General features: G+C 39.3%; 1 protein-coding gene across 19 annotated transcripts in view; it reads left to right on the forward strand.

Annotated features, from left to right (window-relative positions):
- The first annotated feature begins 8245 nt into the window (after positions 1–8245).
- Positions 8246–24697, forward strand: part of WNK1 (WNK lysine deficient protein kinase 1) — a 151413-nt gene continuing 134961 nt past the window's right edge. For 17 of the 19 annotated variants that reach the window (XM_027593603.2, XM_027593602.2, XM_027593604.2 and 14 more), the window contains exon 1: positions 8293–9051. In XM_027593603.2, coding sequence (XP_027449404.2) covers positions 8293–9051 — 759 coding nt within the window. Of the gene's footprint in view, positions 9052–24697 lie in introns of all 19 variants that reach the window. The other 2 variants (XM_027593617.2, XM_027593599.2) reach the window with 1 other exon arrangement.

A 24697-nucleotide genomic window follows, 5' to 3' on the forward strand; every position in this document is an offset into this window, starting at 1 on the left:
CCAACCAGGTGTATTTTGTAATAGCTTCCTAGGTGATTCTGATAAATCTCTTCCTATGAGAGCTTGTGAAGGCCTAGAACATGATAGGGATTCTTATTTTTATAAATATTTTCCTTTATGTTCTTTCTAGATGATGTAATAAACTTACACTTGGTAATGTCATATGATGGAATCCTATGCAGCCATTAAAAATAATGTTTCTAAAGAATATTTAATGATATTGGAAATGCTTATAATTATAAATTTTTTTTATCATTCTGTAAAGAATGATACCTAAATATCAAAAGCTGGTATCTCTTTTTTTTTTTAAATATCACTGTCCTTTATTAAATTATGAACATTTTCCAATATATTTAAATGTTTTAATAGCTGTATAATATCCCATTTCATAGTCATGCCATAATTTTATTATTAGCAATTTTTGAAAATTTAATAATTTAATAATGCAGTATATATTCTTTTATGTCTGGTTTCTTATATTCAGCTTTTTTTGTTTAAAATTTTTATGTAAATTCTAGTTAGTTAACATATTAGTGTAATATTGGTTTCAGGAGTAGAATTTAGTGATTCATCACTTATATATAACACACAGTGCTCATCACAACAAGTGCCCTCCTTAATGCCCATCACCCATTTAACCCATCCCCCACCCGTTTCCCCTCCAGCAACCCTCATTGTGTTCTCTACAGTTAAAAGTCTTTTACGGTTTGGCTCCCTCCCTCTTTTTTCCCCCTTCCTCTATGTTCATCTGTTTTGTTTCTTAAATTCTACATATGAGTGAAATCATATGGTGTTTGTCTTTCTCTGACTGACTTATGATTTTGCTTAGCATAATACTCTCTAGTTCCATCCACATCCTTGCAAATGGCAAGATTTCATTCTTTTTGATGGCTGAGTAATATTCCTGTGTGTATGTGTGTCTGTGTGTGCCACATCTTTATCCATTCAAGTTGATGGATATTTGGGCTCTTTCTCTCCATAGTTTGGCTATTGTTGATAGTGCTGCTATAAACATCAGAGTGCTCGTGCCCCTTTGAATTTGTATTTTTGTATCTTTTGGGTAAATACCTAGTAGTGCAATTGCTGGATCCTGGGTATTCTATTTTTAACTTTTTTTTTTTTTAATCCTGCCATTTTCTTTTTTTTTTTTAAGATTTTTTAATTTATTTATTTGAGAGAGCGAGAATGAGAGAGAGAGAGAGCACATGAGAGGGGGAAGGGTCAGAGGGAGAAGCAGACTCCCTGCTTAGCAGGGAGCCTGATGTGGGACTCGATCCCGGGACTCCAGGATCATGACCCGAGCCAAAGGCAGTCGCTCAACCAACTGAGCCACCCAGGCGCCCTATTTTTAACTTTTTGAGGAACATCCATACAGTTTTCCAGAATGGCTGCACCTGTTTGCATTCCCACCAACAGTGTAAAAGGATTCCTTTTCTCTGCATCCCTGACAATATCTGTTGTTCCTGAGTTGTTAATTTTAGCCATTCTGAAAGGTGTGAGGTGGTATCTCGTTGTGATTTTGATTTCTATTTCCCTGATGATGAGTGATGTTGAGCATCTTTTCATGTGACTGTTAGTCATCTGGATGTCTTCTTTGGACAACTATTTGTGTCTTCTGCCCATTTCTAAACTTGATTATTTGCTTTTTGGGTGTTGAGTTTGGTAAGTTCTTTATAGATTTTGAATATTAACCCTTTATCAGATATGTCATTTGCAAATATCTTCTCCCATTCTGTAGGCTACCTTTTAGTTTTGTTGATCGAAGTTTCCTTCTCTGTGTAGAAGCTTTTTATCTTGATGAAGTCCCAATAGTTCATTTTTGCTTTTGTTTCCCTTATCTCTGGAGATGTGTCTAGTAAGAAGTTGGCTATGGCCAATGTCAAAGAGGTTGCTGCCTGTGTTCTCCTCTAGGATTTTGATGGATTCCTGTTTCACACCGAGGCCTTTAATCCATTTTTTTTCAAATATTTTATTTATTTATTTGACAGAGAGAGACACAGTGAGAGGGAACACAAACAGGGGGAGTAGAAGAGGGAGCAGCCCGCAGAGCAGGGAGCCAGACTGGGGAGGGGGGCTCGATCCCAGGACCCTGGGATCATGACCTGAGCCGAAGGCAGATGCTCAGCGACTGAGCCACCCAGGCGCCCCTTTAATCCATTTTGAATTTATTTTTGTGTATGGTGTTAGAAAGTGGTTCAGTTTCATTCTTCTGCATGTTGCTGTTCAGTTTTCCCAACACCATTTGTGGAAGACACGGTCTTTTTTTCCATTGCATAGTTTGCCTCATTTGTTGAAGATTAGCTGACCATACAGTTGTGGATCCATTTCTGGGTTTTCTATTCTGTTCCATTGATCTATGTGTCTGTTTTTGTACCAGTAGCATACTGTCTTGATGACTACAGCTTTGTAATATAGCCTGAAGTCCAGAATTGTGATGCCTTCAGCTTTTTGTTTTTCAAGATTGCTTTGTCTATGTGGGATCTTTTGTGATTTAGGATTGTTTGTTATAGTTCTGTGAAAAATGCTGGTTGTATTTTGATAGGGATTGTATTAAATGTGTAGATTGCTTTAGGTAGCATAGACGTTTTAACAATATTTGTTCTTCCAAACCATGAGCATGGAATGTTTTTCCATTTCTTTGTGTCATCTTCAATTTCTTTCATAAGTTTTCACAGATCTTTTACCTCTTTGGTTAGGTTTCTTCCCAGGTATCTTCTGGTTTTTGGTGCAATTGTAAATGGGATGAGTTCCTTAATTTCTCTTTCTGCTGCTTCCTTATTGGTATATAGAAATGCAACAGATTTCTGTACATTAATTTTTATATCCTGCGTGACTTTCCTGAATTCATGTACTAGATCTAACAATTTTTTGCTGGAGTTTTTCAGGTTTTCTGCATAAAGTATCACGTCATCTGTGAATAGGGTGAGTCAGGCAGTTAAACAATGAAGAAGAGACTTCTTCTTCAAATGAAAAATTTGACTTCTTCCTTGCTGATATGGATGCCTTTTTTCTTTTTGTTGCCTGATTGCTGAGGCTTCAGCTTCCAGTACTATATTAAATAACAATGGTGAGAGTGGACATCCCTGTCTTGTTCTTGTTCTGTTTTTCCCCATTGAGGATGATGTTAGCTGTGGGCCTTTTGTACATGGCCTTTATGATGTTGAGGTATGTTCCCTCTATCCCTACTCTGTTGAGGGTTTTTTTCAAAATGGATTTTGTGTAATGTAATGCTGTATTGTATGCAATATAATGCTGTCCAATATAATGTCCAATGCTGTATTTTGTCAAATGCAAAAGCTGATATCTCAAAGGCTAGTAGAGTTGCTGGGGATTTGTACTTTCATATTCTATTGTATTTTTCAAGTTGTCTGCAGTAAGTGAGACTATATTAAGAAATTCATACAATATAGATAAGAGTACTCCCCAGAAGTAGCCTCCCACTTTTCATTTTGGTGTATACTGCCCATACTTTTACTGTGTGCATTGAAATACATATAGAAACAAAAATTTAAAAATACAACATATGATCTAGTACACATAATTCAGCAACTTGAGTTTTTCACTTACTATTTTAATGCCACTACATATATATCTACCTCCTTCTCTTCTCCTGTTGCATGATGTTCCCAAAATTAGATGTACTATAGTTTAACTACATGCAGATTGTTTCAATTTCTTGTTATAGGCAAAACTGTAGTGGATCTTCTTATACATATTTGTTAGTGCATACATGCCACTGTTTCTAGAAGGCAGATACCAAGAAGGGAAACTGCTAGCTCAAAGGCTGTGCATGTTGTACATTTCAGTAAGTACTAACAAATTACCCTCAAAAAAATGTTTTTCTAATTTATGCTATCATTAATAGCACATGAGTTCTCCAAACCCTTGCCTACATTTGATATTATAAATGCTTAAAATTTTTGCCAGTTCTATAAGGGAAAAGTATATATCTTATTTTAATTTGCACTTCCTTAGTTACTGAGTTCCACCATTTTTTTAAAGTTTATTTTTGTTACTTGGATTTCCTCCTGTCTCAATTGTCCCCTGTTTCTATAGGATTGTATTATCCTTTGTGATTTAAGGTGTTATTTATATATATTTTGAATATTAGTCTTTTGCTATACAGGTTTCAAAATTTTTCTGTCAGCTCATCATTTGTGTTCTATTGAACAGAATTGTCAATTTTGAAATAGTCAAATATTTTTCTTTATGGCTCTTGGGTTGTTCTTTGATGTCCCTTCCTATCCCATATTTTCCTAGGTTCTAAATATTCTTAGAGCTTATTTTGAAAATTTAGTCTTTAAACTATGTGGACATTAATTTTGTGAAGGGTAGGGGGGTAGACATGGAACCTAATTTGTTTTTCAAATGAATAACTAGTTGTCTAAACACTGTTTATTTAACCTTTCTCCACTGACTTGAAATGTCATCTTCCTCATATGCAAAATTCCCATATATACATAAGACTGTTTCTGTATTATCTTTTCTGTTTCATTATCTATGCTTATCTCAATGTCATACATTTAGTCTATGGTTTTATGATATGCTTTGATATAGGGCAAGTTCCACCTTCCCCATTATTTCATTTATGCTAAAAAAGGTTTAAAAAAAACTCTCTTCTTCATTGTTTAACTGCCTGACTTTCCCTTCTTCCTTGAGTTCCACATGACAAGGAGGTAAAATTAAAAATATCCATAGGCATGGGAAAAGAAAGAAAGGAGACAAAAAAAGAAATGTTCTCAAGATGGTGTTTTTTCCCCCTATACTTCAAGAAGCTACACTATGAATTATGCCACATACAAAATAAGGTAGATTTTGTATGTTCAGTCACTGTCTAAATCAAAGTTGTTTCTGGTTTCATTACTAGCCAGTCACCAATGGCAGGGACCATGTATACGTAAAATGTGAATTGATGGGAAATAGAAACATGACTCAGTTTGAGAAAATGAACAAGGACTAAAGTGAACAAAGAACATGATGAGAGCCAATAAAATACTGGTATTATTCTTACGGATCCACCTGTCGGGAACTAAAATCTCTAAGCTTAGCGTGTCTATGGTATCTTGAGTTTTTCCTGCTGCTTCTATTTACGCCACTTGATGTTTCATATGGATTATAGGGGGATCAATTCTTTATTTGATAATTGAAATGACAGAGAAAGGAAAAGTATTATTAGAGATATTATAGTAATGAGTAACAGAAAATATCATGTTAATTGGAAGTTGGCAAGCATTAAAAAGGGAACTTGGCAAATAAACAGTTTAACCTTTAAATCCAACCATTGTACACAATATGGTTATATTCAATATAAAGTTGTACCTGTTTTCATAGTGAAGCTAATGTTACACCGGTAGGAAAAGCTGTCAGGTGGGCAAGAGTGGCTTTACCTCAACAGTTAATTATTTACAATGAACTTAATTGTTTGTTGTTGAAAAAAAACATGTTGATAAGGCATGATTGTCAAGGGCCTTGGTAGTGTGTACTCTAGTTGCCCTCACTGAATTCATATTTTACTTTATTTTTTTTAAAGATTTTATTTATTTATTTGACAGAGAGAGAGACAGCGAGAGAGGGAATACAAGCAAAGGGAGTGTGAGAGGGGAAGCAGGCTTCCCCCGGATCAGGGAGCCCGACGCGGGGCTAGATCCCAGGACCCTGGGAACACGACCTGAGCTGAAAGGCGGACGCTTAACGACTGAGCCACCCAGGCGCCCCTGAAGTCATATTTTAAAGTGTTCATAATCTGTTAGCTTTTTGAAACCTAACAACCTTTGTTTTTAAAACCAACTTTTTTGTAAACCTGAAAGTGTAGCTTTTGAGGAAAAATTGAAAACAGTGTAACTCTTTTACATATCATATAAATTATATAGCAAATCTTCTCTAGGTGGAGTTCATCCCGTTAAGTTGTGGGCATTTTCTAGGAAACTGGTGCTAACGAATCTTCCGTCAAGTTGCTTCCAAACTACTCATACTCTTAGTGGGGCGCTCGGTTAGGAAGTGTGCTTCTGAGTTCGTTCTATAGCGGGCGCTGATGAGAGGCAGAAGTCTATGGACGCTCTGATGCGGTTGCATACGTTTAAGATCTTCCCGCTCTTACCCGGTGGGCTAAAACTTTTAACTGCCATCTGACTGGTCTGGCTTCCCACTCTGTCTGGTGCCCCCTGGTGCTCATCACCTGCACAATCTTGAGTAGTTGCGAGGAGCAAAGGGGTCCAGAGAGCCTAAGGATGCTTTCAAGGAAAGCATTCCGTTACTGTGAACTACATGGATCCAGATTTCCTCTAAGTCCAAAGCCATGGTATGAATTACATGTGTACATTCACGTACCTCTAGGGAAAGGGGATGTTGTTTTACTAAGCCCTCAGGCAAATGAAAGATGGAAATTAAGCTCAATCGACTACACAGCAAAAGTCAACTCGGCTCTCTCAAGTTTGTGGTAAAAGACGCAAAGATACGTGGACCTTCTTTTTTCTCGAATCTTCGCTCACCGCACCGTTAATTTTTTTCTGGCATAGCAAAAGATTCAATATGCTCCTGGATTTCAGGAGGGCAGCCAATCTTTGAAAGCCAGAATATCTATCGTGGGGCTGCAGCTGAGAGTGTGGCCTTATTTGTTATGGAAGGGAAGAGGAGAGCACTCCCTGTCTCCTCCCGCAACCCATTTCATCACTATTAATTCCATGCACAATTTTCACAAAATTTCTTTTACCCTAGGAAGGAGTCTTCAGCCCCTCTGGCTCTCTGAGCTCAGGTTCTGGTTCTCTTTGCTTTGCTTTCCTTCTCCACTCCCACACCCCTACACTCAACACTACTGCGGCTCTCTCCATTAAAGATGAACAACAGATCATCTTTCATTGCATGGCAACCTCTTAGCGCTCTCTCGCCTCGGCAGTGCATGACGGGAGTCTCTCCTCTCGTCCTGCCTCCCTCTTCTTTTTTTTCTTCCGGCCCTTTTTCCACAATTAAACCCTAAATAATGATTTTCCTAGCTAGCGTTGACTTAAGGATGGGGTTTAGCGACCCACGGTGACGCTCCCGTCAGCCTTCCAGAAGGGGCGGTTTCCGAAGAAAACTACAACTCCCATGAGGCATCAGGCTAAAGCGACCACAGAGCATCACGGAAGTCGTAGGCTCCCTCCTCCCCAATCCCTTTCATGCTTCACAGGCGGGAACTACAAATCCCAGGGAGCCTCGGTACTAGCGCGCCTGCGCGAGAGTCCCGAGAGCCGGGTGGGGGTGGGGCGCCCCGGGCGGCGGGGGGCGGGGTCCGAGCGGGCTGTGTGGAGGCTTCAGACGCCCGGCGCCATTTAGCGCGGAGAGTTTCCCCGGCGGACGCGGCTCTCCACGCTCGGCCACTCTGCACCCCCATCTTCGGTGACAGAAGGAGCCTGGTGGGGGTGACTACTCTTTCCTCTCCCTAACTCCCTTCACCCAGTCCTCTCGGTCTCCTCTACTCTCGGCCCAGAGAAGCCGCGGAGCTCGGGCCCCGCGGTGAGCGGCCCTCCCCTCCCCACCGTTCCCTCCCTCTGTCAGCCCCCGGCACCGGCCCGGGAGGAGACGGGGGTTTGCCAGGCCCGGGGCGGGCGGGGAGGCCTCGGGGAAGGGGGGGCCCGCTCCTCAGGCACCGAGGCTTCGAGGCTTCGGCTCTTCCCGTCAGGGCGATGGGCGCCCTGTGAGACTGGTCCCCCTAGCTGGGGGTGCGTGTGGGAGGAGGCGACTGACTGACTGACCGGGAGCCCCCGGGCCGGCCCTCCCTCGCCTTCCTCGGCCCCTCCCACCCTCTTCGGCTCTGGGATTGCCACCGCTCGGGAGTCCGTGCTCGTCCGTTCCTCGCGTTGCCGCCGCCCCCGGGGCCTAGCCCGCCCAGCTCGGGAAGCGGCGGCGGCGGGGAGTTGAAGCCGCCGCCGCATCCGCTTCGACTCGGTGCCGGCTCCTTACCCTGCCCCTCATGACTGCGGCGCCTCTGCTGCTCCAGCCTTCCCGGCCGCCGCTCGCCGCAGGATGGATGCGGACCGTGAGGCGCTAACCCCCGTGGCTCAGCTCCTCGACCGCCCGCCGACGAGCCCCCCTCGTGAGCCGCAGCAGCCGCCGCAACTGGGCCCAGTGGCCCGCGTCTCCTTCGGGGCGGCTTGTCAGTGCTGAGTGAGGAGCCGTCCGGGTGCATTCGTACCCGCCGGGAGCGGGAGCCTTAGTAGCGGGACCCGCTCACCTCCGCCGCTCTTCGGGCTCGGCCCCTCGCCCTCTCTTCATTCACAAGTTCGAGCCCGCTCGCCTCGCTTCTGCGGACCGACCATGTCAGGCGGCGCCGCAGAGAAGCAGAGCAGCACTCCCAGCTCCCTGTTCCTCTCGCCGCCGGCGCCTTCCCCCAAGAATGGCTCCAGCTCCGATTCCTCGGTGGGGGAGAAACTGGGCAGCGCGGCGCCGGACGCTGGGACCGGCCGGACAGAGGAGTACCGGCGTCGCCGCCACACTATGGACAAGGACAGCCGTGGCGCGGCCGCGACCACGACCACCACCGAGCACCGCTTCTTCCGCCGCAGCGTCATCTGCGACTCCAACGCCACTGCGCTGGAACTGCCCGGCCTTCCCCTTTCTCTCCCCCAGCCCACCGTCTCCGCGGTCGCGCCGCAGAGTACTCCGCCGGAGCCGCACCGCGAGGAAACCTTGACCGCCACCGCCGCTGCCCAGGTAGCCCAGCTACCTCCCGCCTCTGCCGCCCCTGGGGAGCCAGCCGGCGCGGGCCCTGCCGCCGCGACTGCCCCCGCCAGTACCAGCAGAGATCGCCAAGTGTCCCAGCCCAACCATGTGGGGAGCAAAGAGGAGCCTCCGTCGGCCAGAAGCGGCAGCGGCGGCGGCAGCGCCAAGGAGCTACAGGAGGAACGGAGCCAGCAACAGGATGATATTGAAGAGCTGGAGACCAAGGCCGTGGGAATGTCCAATGATGGCCGCTTTCTCAAGTTTGACATCGAAATTGGCAGAGGCTCCTTTAAGACCGTCTACAAAGGTCTGGACACTGAAACTACAGTGGAGGTCGCCTGGTGTGAACTGCAGGTATAGCCCCACTTCTTTATTTTACGGTGGCTTGGATCTGCATTTGGCTCGGTGAAGCCAGTTTATCGATTCCTCCTTTACAAGTCGTTCTCTTAACTGTTCGCTCTGGCGGGGCGTGGGGTGGGGGAGTGGGAGGCCAACTTTTGAAAGAGATTGAAACTAGAACTTGGTACATGACCTACGTAGGATAAGAATTATTGGTAGCCAAAGAGGTTTGCTACTGGGGGGAGTGGTGAAAATCATCTTAGTACAAACGCATTACCTACTTGTTATTGTTTTAGTGTCTGGCAGGAAACTCGGAGTTGGTGGGAAAGTTTCTGAGTTAGGAAAGTACAGAGTCTTCTTGCCTTGTGCATTTCAATCTCAGCAGAGGCTCTGCACTGTTTAGCTGCTGGTGTGTTACATGCGAGTTTCCATCCCCGAGATCAGGCTGTACTTTTAAAATAAGAACGACCTTGTTCCCAAATGACCTTACTTGGGATATATCTTAGTTGGTGATTGCACAGGCATTTAATATAAACTACAAAAAAGACTTTCTTCTCTGGATAATTGACTTCGGACTAGAAAGGTACAATAAGTGATACTGTCCCACTTGATGACGCTTAAGCCTTTTGGTAGCTAGAAGTTACCTGACAGGGTAGATTAAAACTAGTAAGACTTCACCCCATTCACTATACAGTGACTAGTACAAGAGCCCATGTAAAACTGTGTGCTTTGAGAGTTGTAATGTCACTATGGTTATTTTAAACTTGTTAAGAAAGGTTTTTAAGCCAGACTTTTCCAGGAGTCCAAAGGACTCAGAGTGCTTTGCTTTTAACCTCTCAGGGAGGTTTTCATGGTGTACATAATGGTGTGTCATTCTGGTTGACAAGTATATTCTACGTTTAAATAGCTAGGTTTGGGCAACTTGTTGCTTGACCTGTAGTAGCTTCATTGAACGTTGCTCTCATCCGGAAGTGAACGGAGGTTGTTTGAAGAAGCAGAGTTCCACTGAATGAAAAAGTCAGTTACAGTATACAGGAAAAATGCCATTATCCATTTTCTTCTTGTCAAGAAAATGGACTGAATGGATCAAAATAGGATATGAAAGTAAATAATCTATTTTATCCATGAATGAATACGCTAGCACTTAACCATTTGAATGTCACCTTCCAAATGACCAAGGCCATATCAGATGTGAAGGGAAGTTAACTCAACATGTGGAAGGAAGTGAACTTAAAAACTGACAAGTTCTTTAGGAACGTAATAATTTCTTAAGTTTTACAGTAAATGATGTAGAACTAAGGCATTGTGAAATAAAAGCTCAATTTTATGGTGGTTTATATTGAAAAGGGTGCAGACCTTTTTGAAAAAATCTTGTCAAACTATAATTTTTTCCTATTGATCAGTCATACTCAAAAACTTAGGTCTGAATCCTTTTGGTTTACAGGCAAAAATTCTGTTTACACGAGGACACTTTTTTTTTTTTGCTTTTGTACCAGGGGTGCGTATTGCTGCTGATCCTGGATTTTATTCTTTTGTTAAGGTTTTACATTTGAATAGGTGCTCTATAGATATATTTTTTTAGTTGGTTACCTTACTTTCTTAAGACTGGACCCAAGTAGGGCGCCTGGGTGGCTCAGTTGGTTAAGCGACTGCCTTCGGCTCAGGTCATGATCCTGGAATCCCGGCATCGAGTCCCACATCGGGCTCCCTGCTCAGCGGGGAGTCTGCTTCTCCCTCTGACCCTCCCCCCTCTCATGCTCTCTCTTCTCTCTCATTCTCTCTCTCAAATAAATAAATAAAATCTTTAAAAAAAAAAAAAAAGACTGGACCCAAGTAAATGTTGAGCACTTTATGGATTAATTTTGTTAGTTTCAATTTGAATTTAACTTTGAGGACTTATCAGAATGTAATGTGTGTGTTTTCCTTAATCACCTGGAATTTTTTTTAATTTATTTGAGCAAGCGTGAGTGGAGGGGGAGGGGCAGAGGGAGAGGGACAAGCAGACACCCCCCCCCCCCCGACCCCAGCAGGGAGCCTGTTGCGGGGTTGGATCCCAGGATTCTGGGATCATCACCTGAGCCATCCAGGCGCCCCTCACTTGGCATTTTTTAATAGTTTATTTATCTTGGAACTAATGATACAGTGGGAAAAATCAATTTGTCTAATGTAATGATTTTGTCTAAGCTCAGTTTTTCTTTGAACTCATTGCTTTTTGGATATTTGTTCTCTGTCTAGACACGGGCATGGTCAAATTAAAGAATATCTGATGCTTTATACATAATATCACCATATTATTTTTAAGTGAGTTGAGGATTTGGCTGCAGAACCAAATAAATCCTAGCTCATTGAGTGGTACCCTGGTTTAGAAACTTTCATATGTCATTTGGCCCTCTTTATACAATTTTTTTGTTTTGTTTTTTAAAATGTGATTTTCCCAGACCCAGGATCCTTTATACCAGTAGTTGGGCAGTATTTTTGGTTTCTTGACCAGGACATTTTCCTAATAACCTATTCATTAGGTGAGTGTTTGAGTTCTTATCTTTGGATACAAATTAAAGGACAAGTCAAGGGATTGTTAAAGCATTGGGAAGAAAGCAAAGCTTTTTCATGAAAGTATACTTCTAACATACATATTTTTTGTAGGAAGATAGGAGAAATATTGTATTCAGTTGTTGAGTTAAAAATCTTAGTGTATTAAAATTGGAAGAAATCTTAGGTTATTCTGCCCAACTACTTAATAAAGAACCTGAAATCATGGAGCAGGTAAATGACTTGCTTAGATTGGTAAAGAACAAATTTTAAAGTGGTTAGGATCAGGGTACCTGGGTGGCTCAGTGGGTTGGGTGTCTGCCTTCAGCTCAGGTCCAGATCTCGGGGTCCTGGGATTGAGACCCTCTTTGGGCTCTCTGCTCAGCAGGGAGTCTGCTTCTCTCTTCCTCAGTGCTCTCTCTCTTTCTCAAGTGAATAAATAGAATCTTAAAAAAAAAACTGGTTAGGATCTAATGATTTGGGAAATGTTAAAACATTTGTAGTCTAGTAAATGGCTAATTAGTACATCTCAAATGAGGAAATTGTATTTTGGTGTGGAAGTCACTATCAGATTTCTTCAGAATTCTATAACCATAGCAAATTCAATACTTTGGTTTGGGTATTGATTTTATCAATTCAAATGTATAAGTAGGCTTTTTGGGTTGGAGAATGAGTGAAGGTGGTATACAAATCAAATTTGTTTCCATCAAACTAATTTTTAGAATCACTGTATGCATAGCTATTAAAACAAGTATCAATTCCTAATAAATAATATTAGGTAATACTTTGATACCACAGGATCTTAATTACTAACTTTGATCTTTTAAGATGCAGATTTCTTTACTTGATTTTATTAGGCAAATGACATGCCTTAAATTTTAATACTCAGTTTGCCTTGGTCAGAAAATGTTATTGCTGGACTTTGCAGAGTTTACATTGCTTTTCTATGGAAGGATCTTAGTTTTTTAAGAAATGTAGCATAATTTTTTATTTATTTTTTTATTTTTATTTTTTTAAGATTTTATTTATTTATTTGACACAGAGTGAAAGATGGAGAGAGAGAGATCACAAGCAGGGGGAGCCGCAGGCAGAGGGAGAGGGAGAAGCAGGCTCCCCACAGAGCAAGGAGCCTAAGGAGGGGCTCAATCCCAGGACTCTGGAATCATGACCTGGGCTGAAGGCAGTAGCTTAACCAACTGAGCCACCCAGGTGCCCCAGAAATGTAGCATAATTTTTTAAAGAAAATGTATTTATACACAGATTTGTAAATGATATTACTTACTTTAAGTACTTTTCTCCCCAAATTGCTTCTAGCCTTCACTTGATAACTTGATACATTCACTTTGTATATTGATGAGATTGTTTCCAGATCAACTTGGAAGGGGAAGTCAAATTTTGTTTAAGCTCCAATGTTATTAGTGCTTGCTTTGCTCTGGCTTCTTTTTCTTCTTCTTCTTTTTTTTTAATTAAGGGTCATGTCTCATCATGAGTATATGATAATTTTTTTTGGACTTAGTTTTCTTTTTTTAAATTGTAGTATAGTTGACACAATGTTACATTAGTTTCAGGTGTACAGGTTTTTATTAGTATTTCATAAAAAGTTTAGCAGTGCTGCAGAAATGTGATGTGGTTCTGTGATTAAGAAACCATAACTTATTTCTTTGCTTTAGTTCTTAAAATAACTCCTGAACTGAATCTTCCATTTGAATATTGATGGGTTTTTTGCCTTTATTTTTTACATTTGTGCCAAATTCCTTGTTTTTCAGGATGCGAATCTTCCATAATTTTCAATCCCAGGAACAAGATTTCAGGGAATAATCTTCGGAGGTTTTTTTTGTTTGTTTATTTTAAAGTCTCAGTCACTGAAGAGTATGGGCAACATTGAGATAACTCAAGTGTTGCTGCTGTGCAAATTAAAGAATGATTGGTAACTTGTTTAAAGTAATCCTTTTTCCCTCCTAACAAGACAGAATGGGATTAAAGATAGCATAATTTTGGTTCGGTATGATTTAAAATATATGTAAATTTATTGCTGTAGGAAGTAATCTTTGTGGTACAGGAATTAAGAATTATATTTAAGTTGATTCAGTGATTTTTCTTAGCGTTAAGGGTTTAAATGTTTTCCTTTTCTATTTACCTTTTTTCTCATCTTAAGTATCTTAAGTATCACAGTTGTTCCTAGTGTAAGGTTGTTTCTGTGTAAAACAAATGAGGAATCTATTGTATGGTGATTGAGTTCATTTCTTGATATTTAGGTTTTAGTGCAAGATCCTGGTCATTTGAAAGTCATTCTGCTTAATCTGTATGGAAACATTCAACTAAAACTGAGCTCTCATTTTCAGAAATTATTTTTATTTTTTTAAAGGGGGGACCAAATTATATTATTATTTTAAAATTTGATTACAACCAATTTTGTTGGCATTAAAATTAGAGGTATTGTAAATTTGAATGGATAAACCAAAAACCAGAAATTAAGTTTGGTAAAAATGGGAATAGGAGTTTTTATTTGGGTTTTCTAGTAGCTTTTAGCTTTTTTAGATGAAGCTGTAAAAGTAGCAAGAGTGGTTATGCTCAAATTATAATTTCTGAAAATGTTAGTATAACATGAAAAAACTCATAAGTTACTAGGTTTTGCTGTACCAGTTCTTTGTATTTATTTTTAGCATCTTGCATTTTATTTGAGGAATTTTTTTGTTTTTTTGTTTTTTTTTTCTTAACAGGACCACTGTTGTGTGCAGGAATAGGTGAGACTTACCATGCATGACCTAAATTTAGATTTGAAGAGGGCATTGTTTTCTGCAGTATAACATAGTCATTAAGAACATAACTGAATTCAAATCCTGACCCTGCTAATGATGTGTCACTTTGGGCAACTTCTGTGCTAGTTTCCTATTGATAAAATGGGATGTAATAAGAGTACCTACTTTATAGAGTTGTTGTGACAGCTAAATGAATTATGTAAATATAAAATATTTGGGACAGGGCCTGCCACGTAAGTATTAACAGTGATGATACAGCATCTTTTTAGGCTGTCTCTTTGAGGATATTTTTGAATATTTTGTTTGATTTGTCTATACTTGAAAATTCATGTAGCAAAACTCTTATTGTTGCTGTCCTTATGGGGGGAACTTTGGAATTGAACATATTGTCATCAGTGCTTTGAAATTCTTTAGCTTTACCTGTCTTCTGCCTAACTTTGTAATTTAATGACCTGTCACTTTCTCAAGTGCCAGCCTTTTTGAATTATTACCTTCCAGAATTTGCTGAGATCTTTTTCTTTTTGGGATCATTCTTATGGCATTCTTTGGAATGATTCGAAATTGTTTATATTCTTTGTCTCCTTAACTAGTCCTTGAGCTCTTTGAAGATATAAATAGATTCTCAAATTACTTTGATAAATACTATGTTCTTTTCTAAGTTAGAAATAGTTGTAAATCTCAGGGTTGTTTTATCCATACTCCTTGCCTCTCTTTGGTCCACAGCAGATTCTCTAATCTTGTATTTGGAGAGTTCACTATAGTATAACACAATGCTCTATGATGGAAAAGACCTCTAAGGCAGCACATTTGGGTTCTCTGTTACTCAATTATCTGACCCTGAGTAAGGAACTTACATCTGTAATGCTGATTTATTAGTAGTATGACTTAGCTGGATTGTTGAAGATAACTGAAAAACTATGTGAAGATACTTTGTAAAGTGTTATAGATAATAAAAGGATAATAGTGCTTTAAAAAAAATCCTTTTTTTTTTTAAAGACTATTTATTTATTTATTTGACAGAGAGAGACCGCGAGAGAGGGAACACAAGCAGGGGGAATGGGAGAGAGAGAAGCAGGCTTCCCACTGAGCCACCCAGGTGCCCCTAAAAAAATCCATTTTTTAAAGGCCTTATGTTGTCACTTGTTAAAAATTGGTTGGATATTTTGAACTTCTTAAAATTGGGCTTTAGGACATGTAATAGAAAATTAGGGAAAAGGCACTGGAATTAAAATGTTTGAGTTAATAAGCTACATTGGAACAATGATATAATTGCTTTGTTCACTACTTTGTTTAGCTCTGTAGAAGTTAAAAAGCAAAATTTTAAAAATCTGGAAGAGAATAGCACTCATCCAGATTCTAATATTGACACAGATTCTCTCCTCTATCCCCACCCTTTCCTAATTGACCTCAACTGGATTAATCCAAATAAAAATTAGTAAAAAATAAAATAAAAGTAAAATAAAATATTTTTTCTAATTAGAAAAAATAAAGTTGGGTTTTAGGAGCTTTTTGGTTTTTCAATTTTAGGAATTTTATCAAATCTTAAGACAAAGGGGAGCAGCTTTTCAGACTGAAGGAAGTTGCCAGAAGCTCTTCTTAAGGTGTTTTTATTTGGGGGCGCCTGGGTGGCTCAGTTGGTTAAGCAACTGCCTTCGGCTCAGGTCATGATCCTGGAGTCCCAGGATCGAGTCCCGCATCGGGCTCCCTGCTCAGCAGGGAGTCTGCTTCTCCCTCGGACCCTCTTCCCTCTCATGCTCTCTATCATTCTCTCTCCCTCTCAATAAATAAAAATCTTTAAAAATTAAAAAAAAATTTTAAAAAAGTTTTTATTTGGGAGAGGATGGTGTCTTTATCAGGTGGTAGGCTTAATATTGTGTGTACTTTTTAAAAGGTTGGTTATTGATATTCTGCATGAGAGGAGTGATGTCAGTAATTTGCTTGGTTTTGTGATTGACGTGATCATATCTCCACCTTAATTTATATTAATTTAGATTTTTCAGATGGGCTCTTTTTTTTTTTTTTTAGAGTAGGGAGCAGAGGGAGGGAGATAATCTTAAGCAGAGTCCGTGCCCAGTGCTCAACTTAGCTCACAATCCTGAGATCATGACCTGAGCCAAAATTACCAGTTGGACGCTTAACTGGCTGAGCCACCTAAGCGCCCCTCAAATGGGCTTTCATAATGAATTTGCTTTTTGACATCGTGACTTGAATCTTGGCATTGCAAGATTGACATATTAATTAAGTGCGCTATACTAAAAGAATGTGTTTCATGATTTTTAGAAAGGAATCCTCAGGTAAATTGTCATCACAAAAGCAAATACAGTTTTTCTAGGAATTCAGGAATTCTTTTTTTTAAAAGATTTTATTTATTTATTTGACAAAGAGTACAAGCAAGGGGAGTAGCCGGCAGAGGGAGAGGGAGAAGCAGGCTCCCTGTGGAGCAGGGAGCCCGATGTAGGGCTCGATCCCAGGATCATGACCAGAGCCGAAGGCAGTTGCTTAACCGACTGAGCCAGCCAGGTGCCCCAAATTCAAGAATACTTAAGAAATTTAAGAATTTAGGAATAATTTTAAAAAGTGTTTAGAATCTAGTTGGTGTAATCATCATATTCAGGTTAGTTAAGAAAAACCACAGTATTTCTGTAGAAATAATTATTTTTTATGCAGCCAAGGTTCAGTTTCTTGGAGACAGATGATTTTTTTTTGGTCAGTATGTGCATGATGGATGGTCTTGTGTTAATTAAACACAAACTAATATATAAACCAAACAGAGGTGAAATTAGTAAATCAAATCATTATTGATGTGCACATTTTCTCTATTAATAGAAGTAAACAGCTTGCTTGGGATAATGACAGGATCATCTTATTATTTTTTAAGATTTTATTTATTTGAGAGAGAGACAGTGAGCGAGAGAACGCTTGGGGGGGCGGGGAGCAGAGAGAGGGAGAAGCAGGCTCCTTGCTGAGCAAGGAGCCTGATGCAGAACTCAATCCCAGGACCCTGGGATCATGACCTGAGCCCAAGGCAGACGGTTAACTGACTGAGCCAACCGGTGTCCCTGACAAGATCATCTTAATGGCCAGTAGTTTTGTGCTAAATAACCTTATATATCCATCTCTACGTGGATACTCTCCTTACTTGGACTGGCATGTCATTGTGGGTTAAGATAAATTTGGAAAATGCACAGGTCATCTCTTTAACATGTTGAAGAATTCCTAGACATCATTATCATATTTATATTTACATGCTCTTTGAACATTGCGCACACCCCTCCCACACAAATACTCAGCTATAGGCAGTGGAGAGTAACTAAAGAATTATAAACAAAGAAGGTAAGTAGATTTGCATAGTAGTAATTGTGGACAATGGATTTAAGGAGTACAAGGTCTGTGTAGAGTTTAGCTGGGGTATGAGTATGCGATTTCTACACCCTGAAATGAGGGCAGTAGTAGAGAAAAGGAATCTTTAAATATTTCGGAGATAAAATATTCAGTGTTTGGTGATGAATTGGCATTTGGAGGAAAAATGAAGCACAGATAAAAGGTAGGGATAGGTGATTGTGCTGTCAACTGAGGGAAGGAATAAGAAAGAATTAGGGGTTTTGTTTTTTTGGGGGAGGGGAAAGGCTATGGAGATACATTCAATTTGACATGTTAAGCCTGAGGTACTTGTGAAACCTCCAGGAAGAAGTTCAGTAGGCAGTTGGATATATTATTGAAGCTCGAAGAATAGGTCCAAGATTCCCAAATGTCTGTGTTAGTCATAGCTGAAATAATGCAAGTACATGAAATCATCGAGGGAGAGGATATATATAAATATAGAGGAAGAGCCAGGGAAGGATAATTTTCCTGGGGCAGAATAGGAATAATTAATGGGTGGGCAGTGGAAAAAAAGAGCCCAGGGGTTAGACTAAATAGAATGCTAGAAGAATGGCAATATCAAGGGAATAAAATTTTAAGAAAGGAATATAGTAGAGAAGTCCAATTTGCATAGTAGTAATTTTGGAGAATAGATGTTAGAAGGACTAGAAAAGAGTTGTAGAGATTAGTTAGGCTTTGGAAATTTATTGTATTTGGCTATTAAGTCATTAACAAAATTCAGGATTATCTAAGAGGGGATGTGAGCAAGGGTGGATGGAAGTCACTGGTAACATCCTAGATTTATGTATTGTTCACTAGCCTCCTGTGGCTATTTAACTTAATTAAAATGGAATAAAATTTAAAAACTCAGTTCTTTAGTTAAACTAGCCACATTTCATGTGCTCAAAAGCCATGTGTGCCTATCGTATTGGATGGCACAGATAAAGAGCATTTCCATCATTGGGGGAAATTCTATTCGAACATGTATCTAGATCTTGGGTTGACTTGTGTGTGTGTGTTTTTTTAACAGCTTGATTTAAATACAGTTTACACACCATAAAGAACATACAGTGTGGGGGCACCGGGGTGGCTCAGTCAGTTAAGTATCTGACTCTTGATTTTGGCTCAGGATTGTGAGGTCTGTTGTGCAGTGGGTGTGGACCCTGCTTAAGATTCTCTCTCTCCCTCTGTGCCTCCACCATGCTCCCCCCACCTCTTAAAATACACACACACACACACACACACACACACACAGTGTATTGCTTTTATAACTTGTTACATATTTTAAAAATTATTCTGTATTAATAAAGTTCCTTTTTTGGAAAAGCTATACAAAGGATGTTATCACAAACTCACATGTACATGCAGAATTAACAGATTAACATTATGTCACATTTGTTCCAGGTATTTGGTGATCTTACAGTTTGAGAATAGTGGAAAATTTGTAGTGGTTTTAAGGGAATGGCTGAGGAAGGTTAATTATTTCTTTTATTTTTTAGACAAGTTTAAATGAGTATGGGGCAAGAAAGATTGGCTAAGTAGAAGGCATGATCAAAGATGAGATGGATAGATAAGCAAGGAAAGGGCTTTAAAAACTTGAAGCATTGAAAAAGTATTTTCTCTGCTTTCTCCGCCTCAGTATCTATCTTAAGGGTCTGTTCTAAGCTAATTATTTTAGTTTTGGTTATTTTTGTGGATAGTTAGATTTAGTCCAAATAAGTTTTCATACTTCATGCTATTTATCAACTAGTGTCCAGAATACTTACCAGAATACTCATTGGAAGTAATGTTCTGGTTAAAGACAGTTCGTTTCTCTCCTATAATCTCTGGCCTTCATGTTTCATTTACATAATAGCATGGTGATATATACTTCAAAAGTGAGCATCTCTCTGAAATGACCCATCTTTGTGTGTCACTTGAGGAAACAGCAAGATTTCAAATAAAATTTTGTTACAAGAAAGATTCTGAATTACTATACTGTTTCTAGAATGTGGTAAAAATGGACTTTTCTATAACAAAAGCCCTAAATACTGCATACCTTTCTTCAGGCCTTTTTTTGCAAAGTGTTCCTTGCTAATTAATCTGGAAAGGTATTAACAGTTACTAATACCTATCTAATGAGAGCCTTTTTTTGCAACAGGCACAGTACAAGGCAGATATTTTCTTAATTTTATATTTGAAGAAACTAACTCAGGTTTAATAACTTATTTAAGATCATGGTGTATCTTGTTCTTTCCACTGCAGATTACTTCAGTTAAACCAGGAAGAAGAGTTTGAATTTTTGTGGAATTCTAAGTCCTTTTGCTCTATTTAGCAATTATAATTCGTCGTTGAACATCTTACACCTTTATATTTCACTTCATGATATGAATCTCTATTTAAATGTTCTTTTAGCCAGTATTTATATGTAGATTCTTTAAGGAGGGAGATGGTAGGGTCTTTTTAATTAACTTATTGGTGTATTCAGAGTTTTTTTAGATGCTATTTACATTCATTGGTTATCACAGGATGTTCTGTTTAGACTTATTTAAGGTAAAGCGGTATTTCTGTCGTCTGTGTGTATCAAATTTCCATCTAATAGAGACAAATTGAAAGGCAGTAGCATTAGTAGGATTTTTGTCAGTGATCTTTAGCAACTTCTGTAAAGATTGTTCATTTTCAAGTATTACATTGTTAGTAAAAATTAAATTCCTAAATTCCTAAAATTGTTAGGTACCAATGCTATTTTTTACTCAACCAGGAAAGCAGAATTAAGGATATTGGAGTACTTAACAAATAGATCAACATGTTAATTGTTATTGTATAACTTCCGTAGGACTTAGTTTTACTTACTTTGGAGATTGAAATTAAAGTTTGTTAGTTTAGCTCTTGATGCTGATGGTATAAATTGACTTTTTTCCTTGATTTTTAAAAAAATCTTCTTTTTTTTTTTTCACTGTGTACTTTGACATATTACATATGCTATCGAGAAGGACTTGGCTTTCTTGTTTGTTTGAGCTCCAAGTAGAAATCTCATTTAAATTACATAATTATGTTTTGAAATCCTTTGGAACGTTTAATTTATTCATCATTGTTATGGGAATAAGATGTTACCTCAAGTAAGATTTCCAGATAAATGAGATTTTCTTCTTGAAGTATCAAGACTTCGTATTGGGCGCCTGGGTGGCTCAGTTGGTTAAGCGACTGCCTTCGGCTCAGGTCATGATCCTGGAGTCCCGGGATCGAGTCCCACATCGGGCTCCCTGCTCAGCAGAGAGTCTGCTTCTCCTTCTCACCATCCTCCCTCTCATGCTCTCTGTCTCTCATTCTCTCTCTCAAATAAATAAATAAAATCTTTAAAAAAAAAAAAAAAAGACTGTCTTAAAAAAAAAAAGACTTCGTATTAATTTAGTAAGACACTTAAAGTGTATCAGTTGATATTACTGGCCTATGTATACACCAGGACAGACTAATAAGCATATCATCCCATAGGCCTGGATTCCTGGATGTTCTTTAGACTAAAATGGTTTTTTGAGGTCAGACAATTCCTTACCCTGTTATACCAGGGGTAATCCATACTTGGGCACATAAGATCTCGCTTCACAGTATGGAAATTGTTCAAAATGTTCTTGTTTTGTTTAGAGTAACTGGGTCTGTAGAGGTTTTCAGTTTCCCTCTTTCATCCTAGGCATAGGCTTAGGCTTTCATTCTCTCTTCCTTCAAGGTAAGTTGCATTATTGTGGATGTTGAGGATGGGGGAAACTTTCCAGCCAGTGGACTTCATTCAGGGCCATTTCTAGTAACAGTAAACTTAAAAGGGAAGGCCTTGGAGTCTGCATGCTTGTTACCAAGAGCCTTTTGTGTGTGTGTGTATTTGTACACACTTTCTCTTAACTTGGTACCATTTAATATTATTGGTAGGGATGCTTTTATCAAAGTCAAAAATAGAGCCTGGTATGTACCTTCTGTAGGGCAAAAGATACCTATTTGCTTCAATTACATTACTGAGAAGGGCCACTCAAGTGGTTCTTCCCAGAACAAAGAAGGTGACACTCAGGTGCATTGTTCTTTTCTGCTTAGACAAAAAAAGCCACCAGCAATTTTAAAATGGTAGACTCTCAAATATTTGTTCTGCCTGACCAGGCACCCTATTACATGGAGGTGCTAGTTTAGATACTACTGTTGGTGGACAAATTGTCTGTGTTGCATTTGTACCAGCTTCTTTGTCTAGATTTCCCCCCTGTCCCCCCAACATAAGTGGAGGGGGTGGGGCATAGTGATATTCTTCCACGGAGAATCTTGACCATTTTTTGTCCCTCTTACAAGGATAGAAGGGAAGCTTCCATATTTGCCGTAAATGCCACTATTACAGGCTTTCACAGATCTTACTGACTATGTACTCTGCTTAAGTATCTTAGTTTAATATTTTAAGCATCTGTCATCCTTAACCATTTTCACAAGATGACCTCTTTAACAACCAGTACTTAGCTAACTATTACACGACAGAATTTTTTTTCCTCTTGTCTTTATGTGATAGATACACTAATAACCTCAGAAAACCTTTTTACTATGAAATACTTAACAGTTGTCCCAGATTGGGCCAGAGGCTGCCTTCTGTGTCCTTTTTATTAACATGTCCCTATCATTTTTTGATGATATCCTTATTTTCTGCACAAGATGTTCTTTCCCTTCCCTGGCCCTAGACCAGCCATTTCTCCCAAGGAAACAGGTTCCTTAGAGTATAGAACAATATTCAGAAAGCAATGTGTACTCATGGCTACTGGGGCATCACTGTTTCCAGATTTTTTAGTGAAGAGTTAGGAAGTATTTATATATGTATGCATGAATGTTTGTGCGTCTGTGTATATATATGTGTGTGTGTGTATACTTTTTTTAAAATTTTATTTATTTGAGAGAGCAGAGCAAGAGAAAGAGCACACACAAGCAGGGGGGAGGGGCAGAAGGAGAGGGAGAAGCAGGCTCCCCCTATGTGCAGGGAACCCGACTCCGGGCTCCATCCCAGGACCCTAGGATCATGACCTGAGCCACGCAGGCGCCCCATATGTGTATATATTTGCATCTCTCTGTATATATTGGAAGCTGCAAGTTCACATTGATAGATCTAATTCCAATTCAACATAGAGTGCATTATAGCTTTCCCCTTTTCCTACGTGTATGCTTCCCTTCTCCAGTAGTGAGAAACTTGGTTCTCATCTTGCTAAATATATGGACAAATTTGCATAGTTCTGTTCATGTAGAAGTGGCATAATAAATATATATTCGATTTTTGCCCCAGCTCCTGATCCAGAGCTCCTAAACTTCTTGGAATTTCCACAGTGATATCTTGCCCTATGTATCTCCCATCTGGCTGGCCTTAGATTGCATTCTTAAGCATTAACTGGTGAGTAAACCGTTAGAGTTCTTTGAGCCATTCAGGCGAATTATCAAATGTGAGGAGGGGGTCGTGGGAACTCCCGATCTATAGCATGTTGGTCAGAAGTATAGGTGGCAGCTATACTGGGACTTCCAGCTATCATCTCAAGTGGGGGCACTTTTGTGGGACTGAGCCCTTAATCTGTATGCTTTGCACTAACTTCAGGTAGTGTCAGGAATGACTTCCAGAGAATTGAAAAATTTGTTGGTGGTATGAGAAACACCACACATTTGATGTCAGAAGTGTTGAGAGTAAAAATATGAATATGAATATAATCTCTTAGCTCCCCTGGACTGAAGTCCTCTCTGGGACCCTTCTTACTGCACAGGGCTGCCTTCCTTTCCTCTAATATCTTCCTGTCTGGCAGCAGTACTCTTTTAAAATTAATTTACTGTTTTTACTTTGACATTCTTTCTGCTGTTGCTTTGGGGATATGATGTACTTTTTAGCCTTAAAGGAAAACAAGTGATATAAACTGTCCTGATTTTATTTTGAAGTTGTAGGAGAAGGTAGCAGTAATCACTTCACTCACATTCAAAATCGTTCCTGATAAAGGCAGATAAATTTTATGAGTCTTAGTATCAAATTCAGTATTTGTTTTCTGTGGTTTTTCTAATAAAAATTTAGCATCCAGGGGCTTCAGTCTGTTAAGTGTCCGACTGGTGATTCCAGTTATGGTCATGAGCTCATGGGTTGTGGGATTGTGCCACCAATTCAGACTCTGCACTCAGCAGGGAATCTGCTTGGGATTCTCTCTCTCCCTCTGCCCCCACTTGCCCATGCTTGTGTGCGCATTCTCTCTTGCTCTCTCTCTCAAATAAGTAAATAAAACTTTCAGAATATTTAGCATACAAATTGAGATGTGTGGGTGTAAATTACACACTGGATTTTGAAGACTTAGTAAAAAACAAAGTTAAAATATTCCAATTAAAAAAATTGATTACAGGTTGAAATGATCATGTTTGGATATACTGGGTAAATATATTATTAATTTCATCTGATTCTTTTTACTTTTTTAAATGTGGCTGCTTGAAAATTTAACATTGCGTGTATGGTTCACATGGTTTCTCTGGCTACCTCTGACCTAGACTATTCTGTTAAAATAAAATGCTGTAAAAGAGCTAGTGCTACAGTAAATTAAGTATACTACTTCCTTTCAAAAAATGTTAGCACCTTCCTTTCTGTGGTTTCTTTTATTAGCACCCTTTACAAACCATAATTCTTCTGCCGTTGCTGAAGAGAGAAATTTGGGTTTTTGAAGTCTTTTCTATTTGGTTTGTGGTGCTTTTAATATCTGATTATTTTATGAAAATTGGCATTTAGTCCTTTAAAATTTTATCTTGTATTTTGTTATTTACCAGCATAGCTGTATCAGAAATGATATTTCTTACGGTCTTGTTCTTTGGGTATTTTATTTGTTGCTAAGAATATTAGAAGTCAGTTTTTATTGCAAATATCTTGAAATATTTGGTGAATGCTTTTATTTTACATGAACTGCTAATACATGTTTGGATATATACTAAATGTGTAAATTTGCTGCTTTATTTATATTCTTTAATTATTTCTGGCCATTGTGTCTCCTTAAACTTGTTAACCAATT

The sequence above is a fragment of the Zalophus californianus genome, chromosome 9, assembly GCF_009762305.2.
Source record: "Zalophus californianus isolate mZalCal1 chromosome 9, mZalCal1.pri.v2, whole genome shotgun sequence".
NCBI lineage: Eukaryota > Metazoa > Chordata > Mammalia > Carnivora > Otariidae > Zalophus > Zalophus californianus.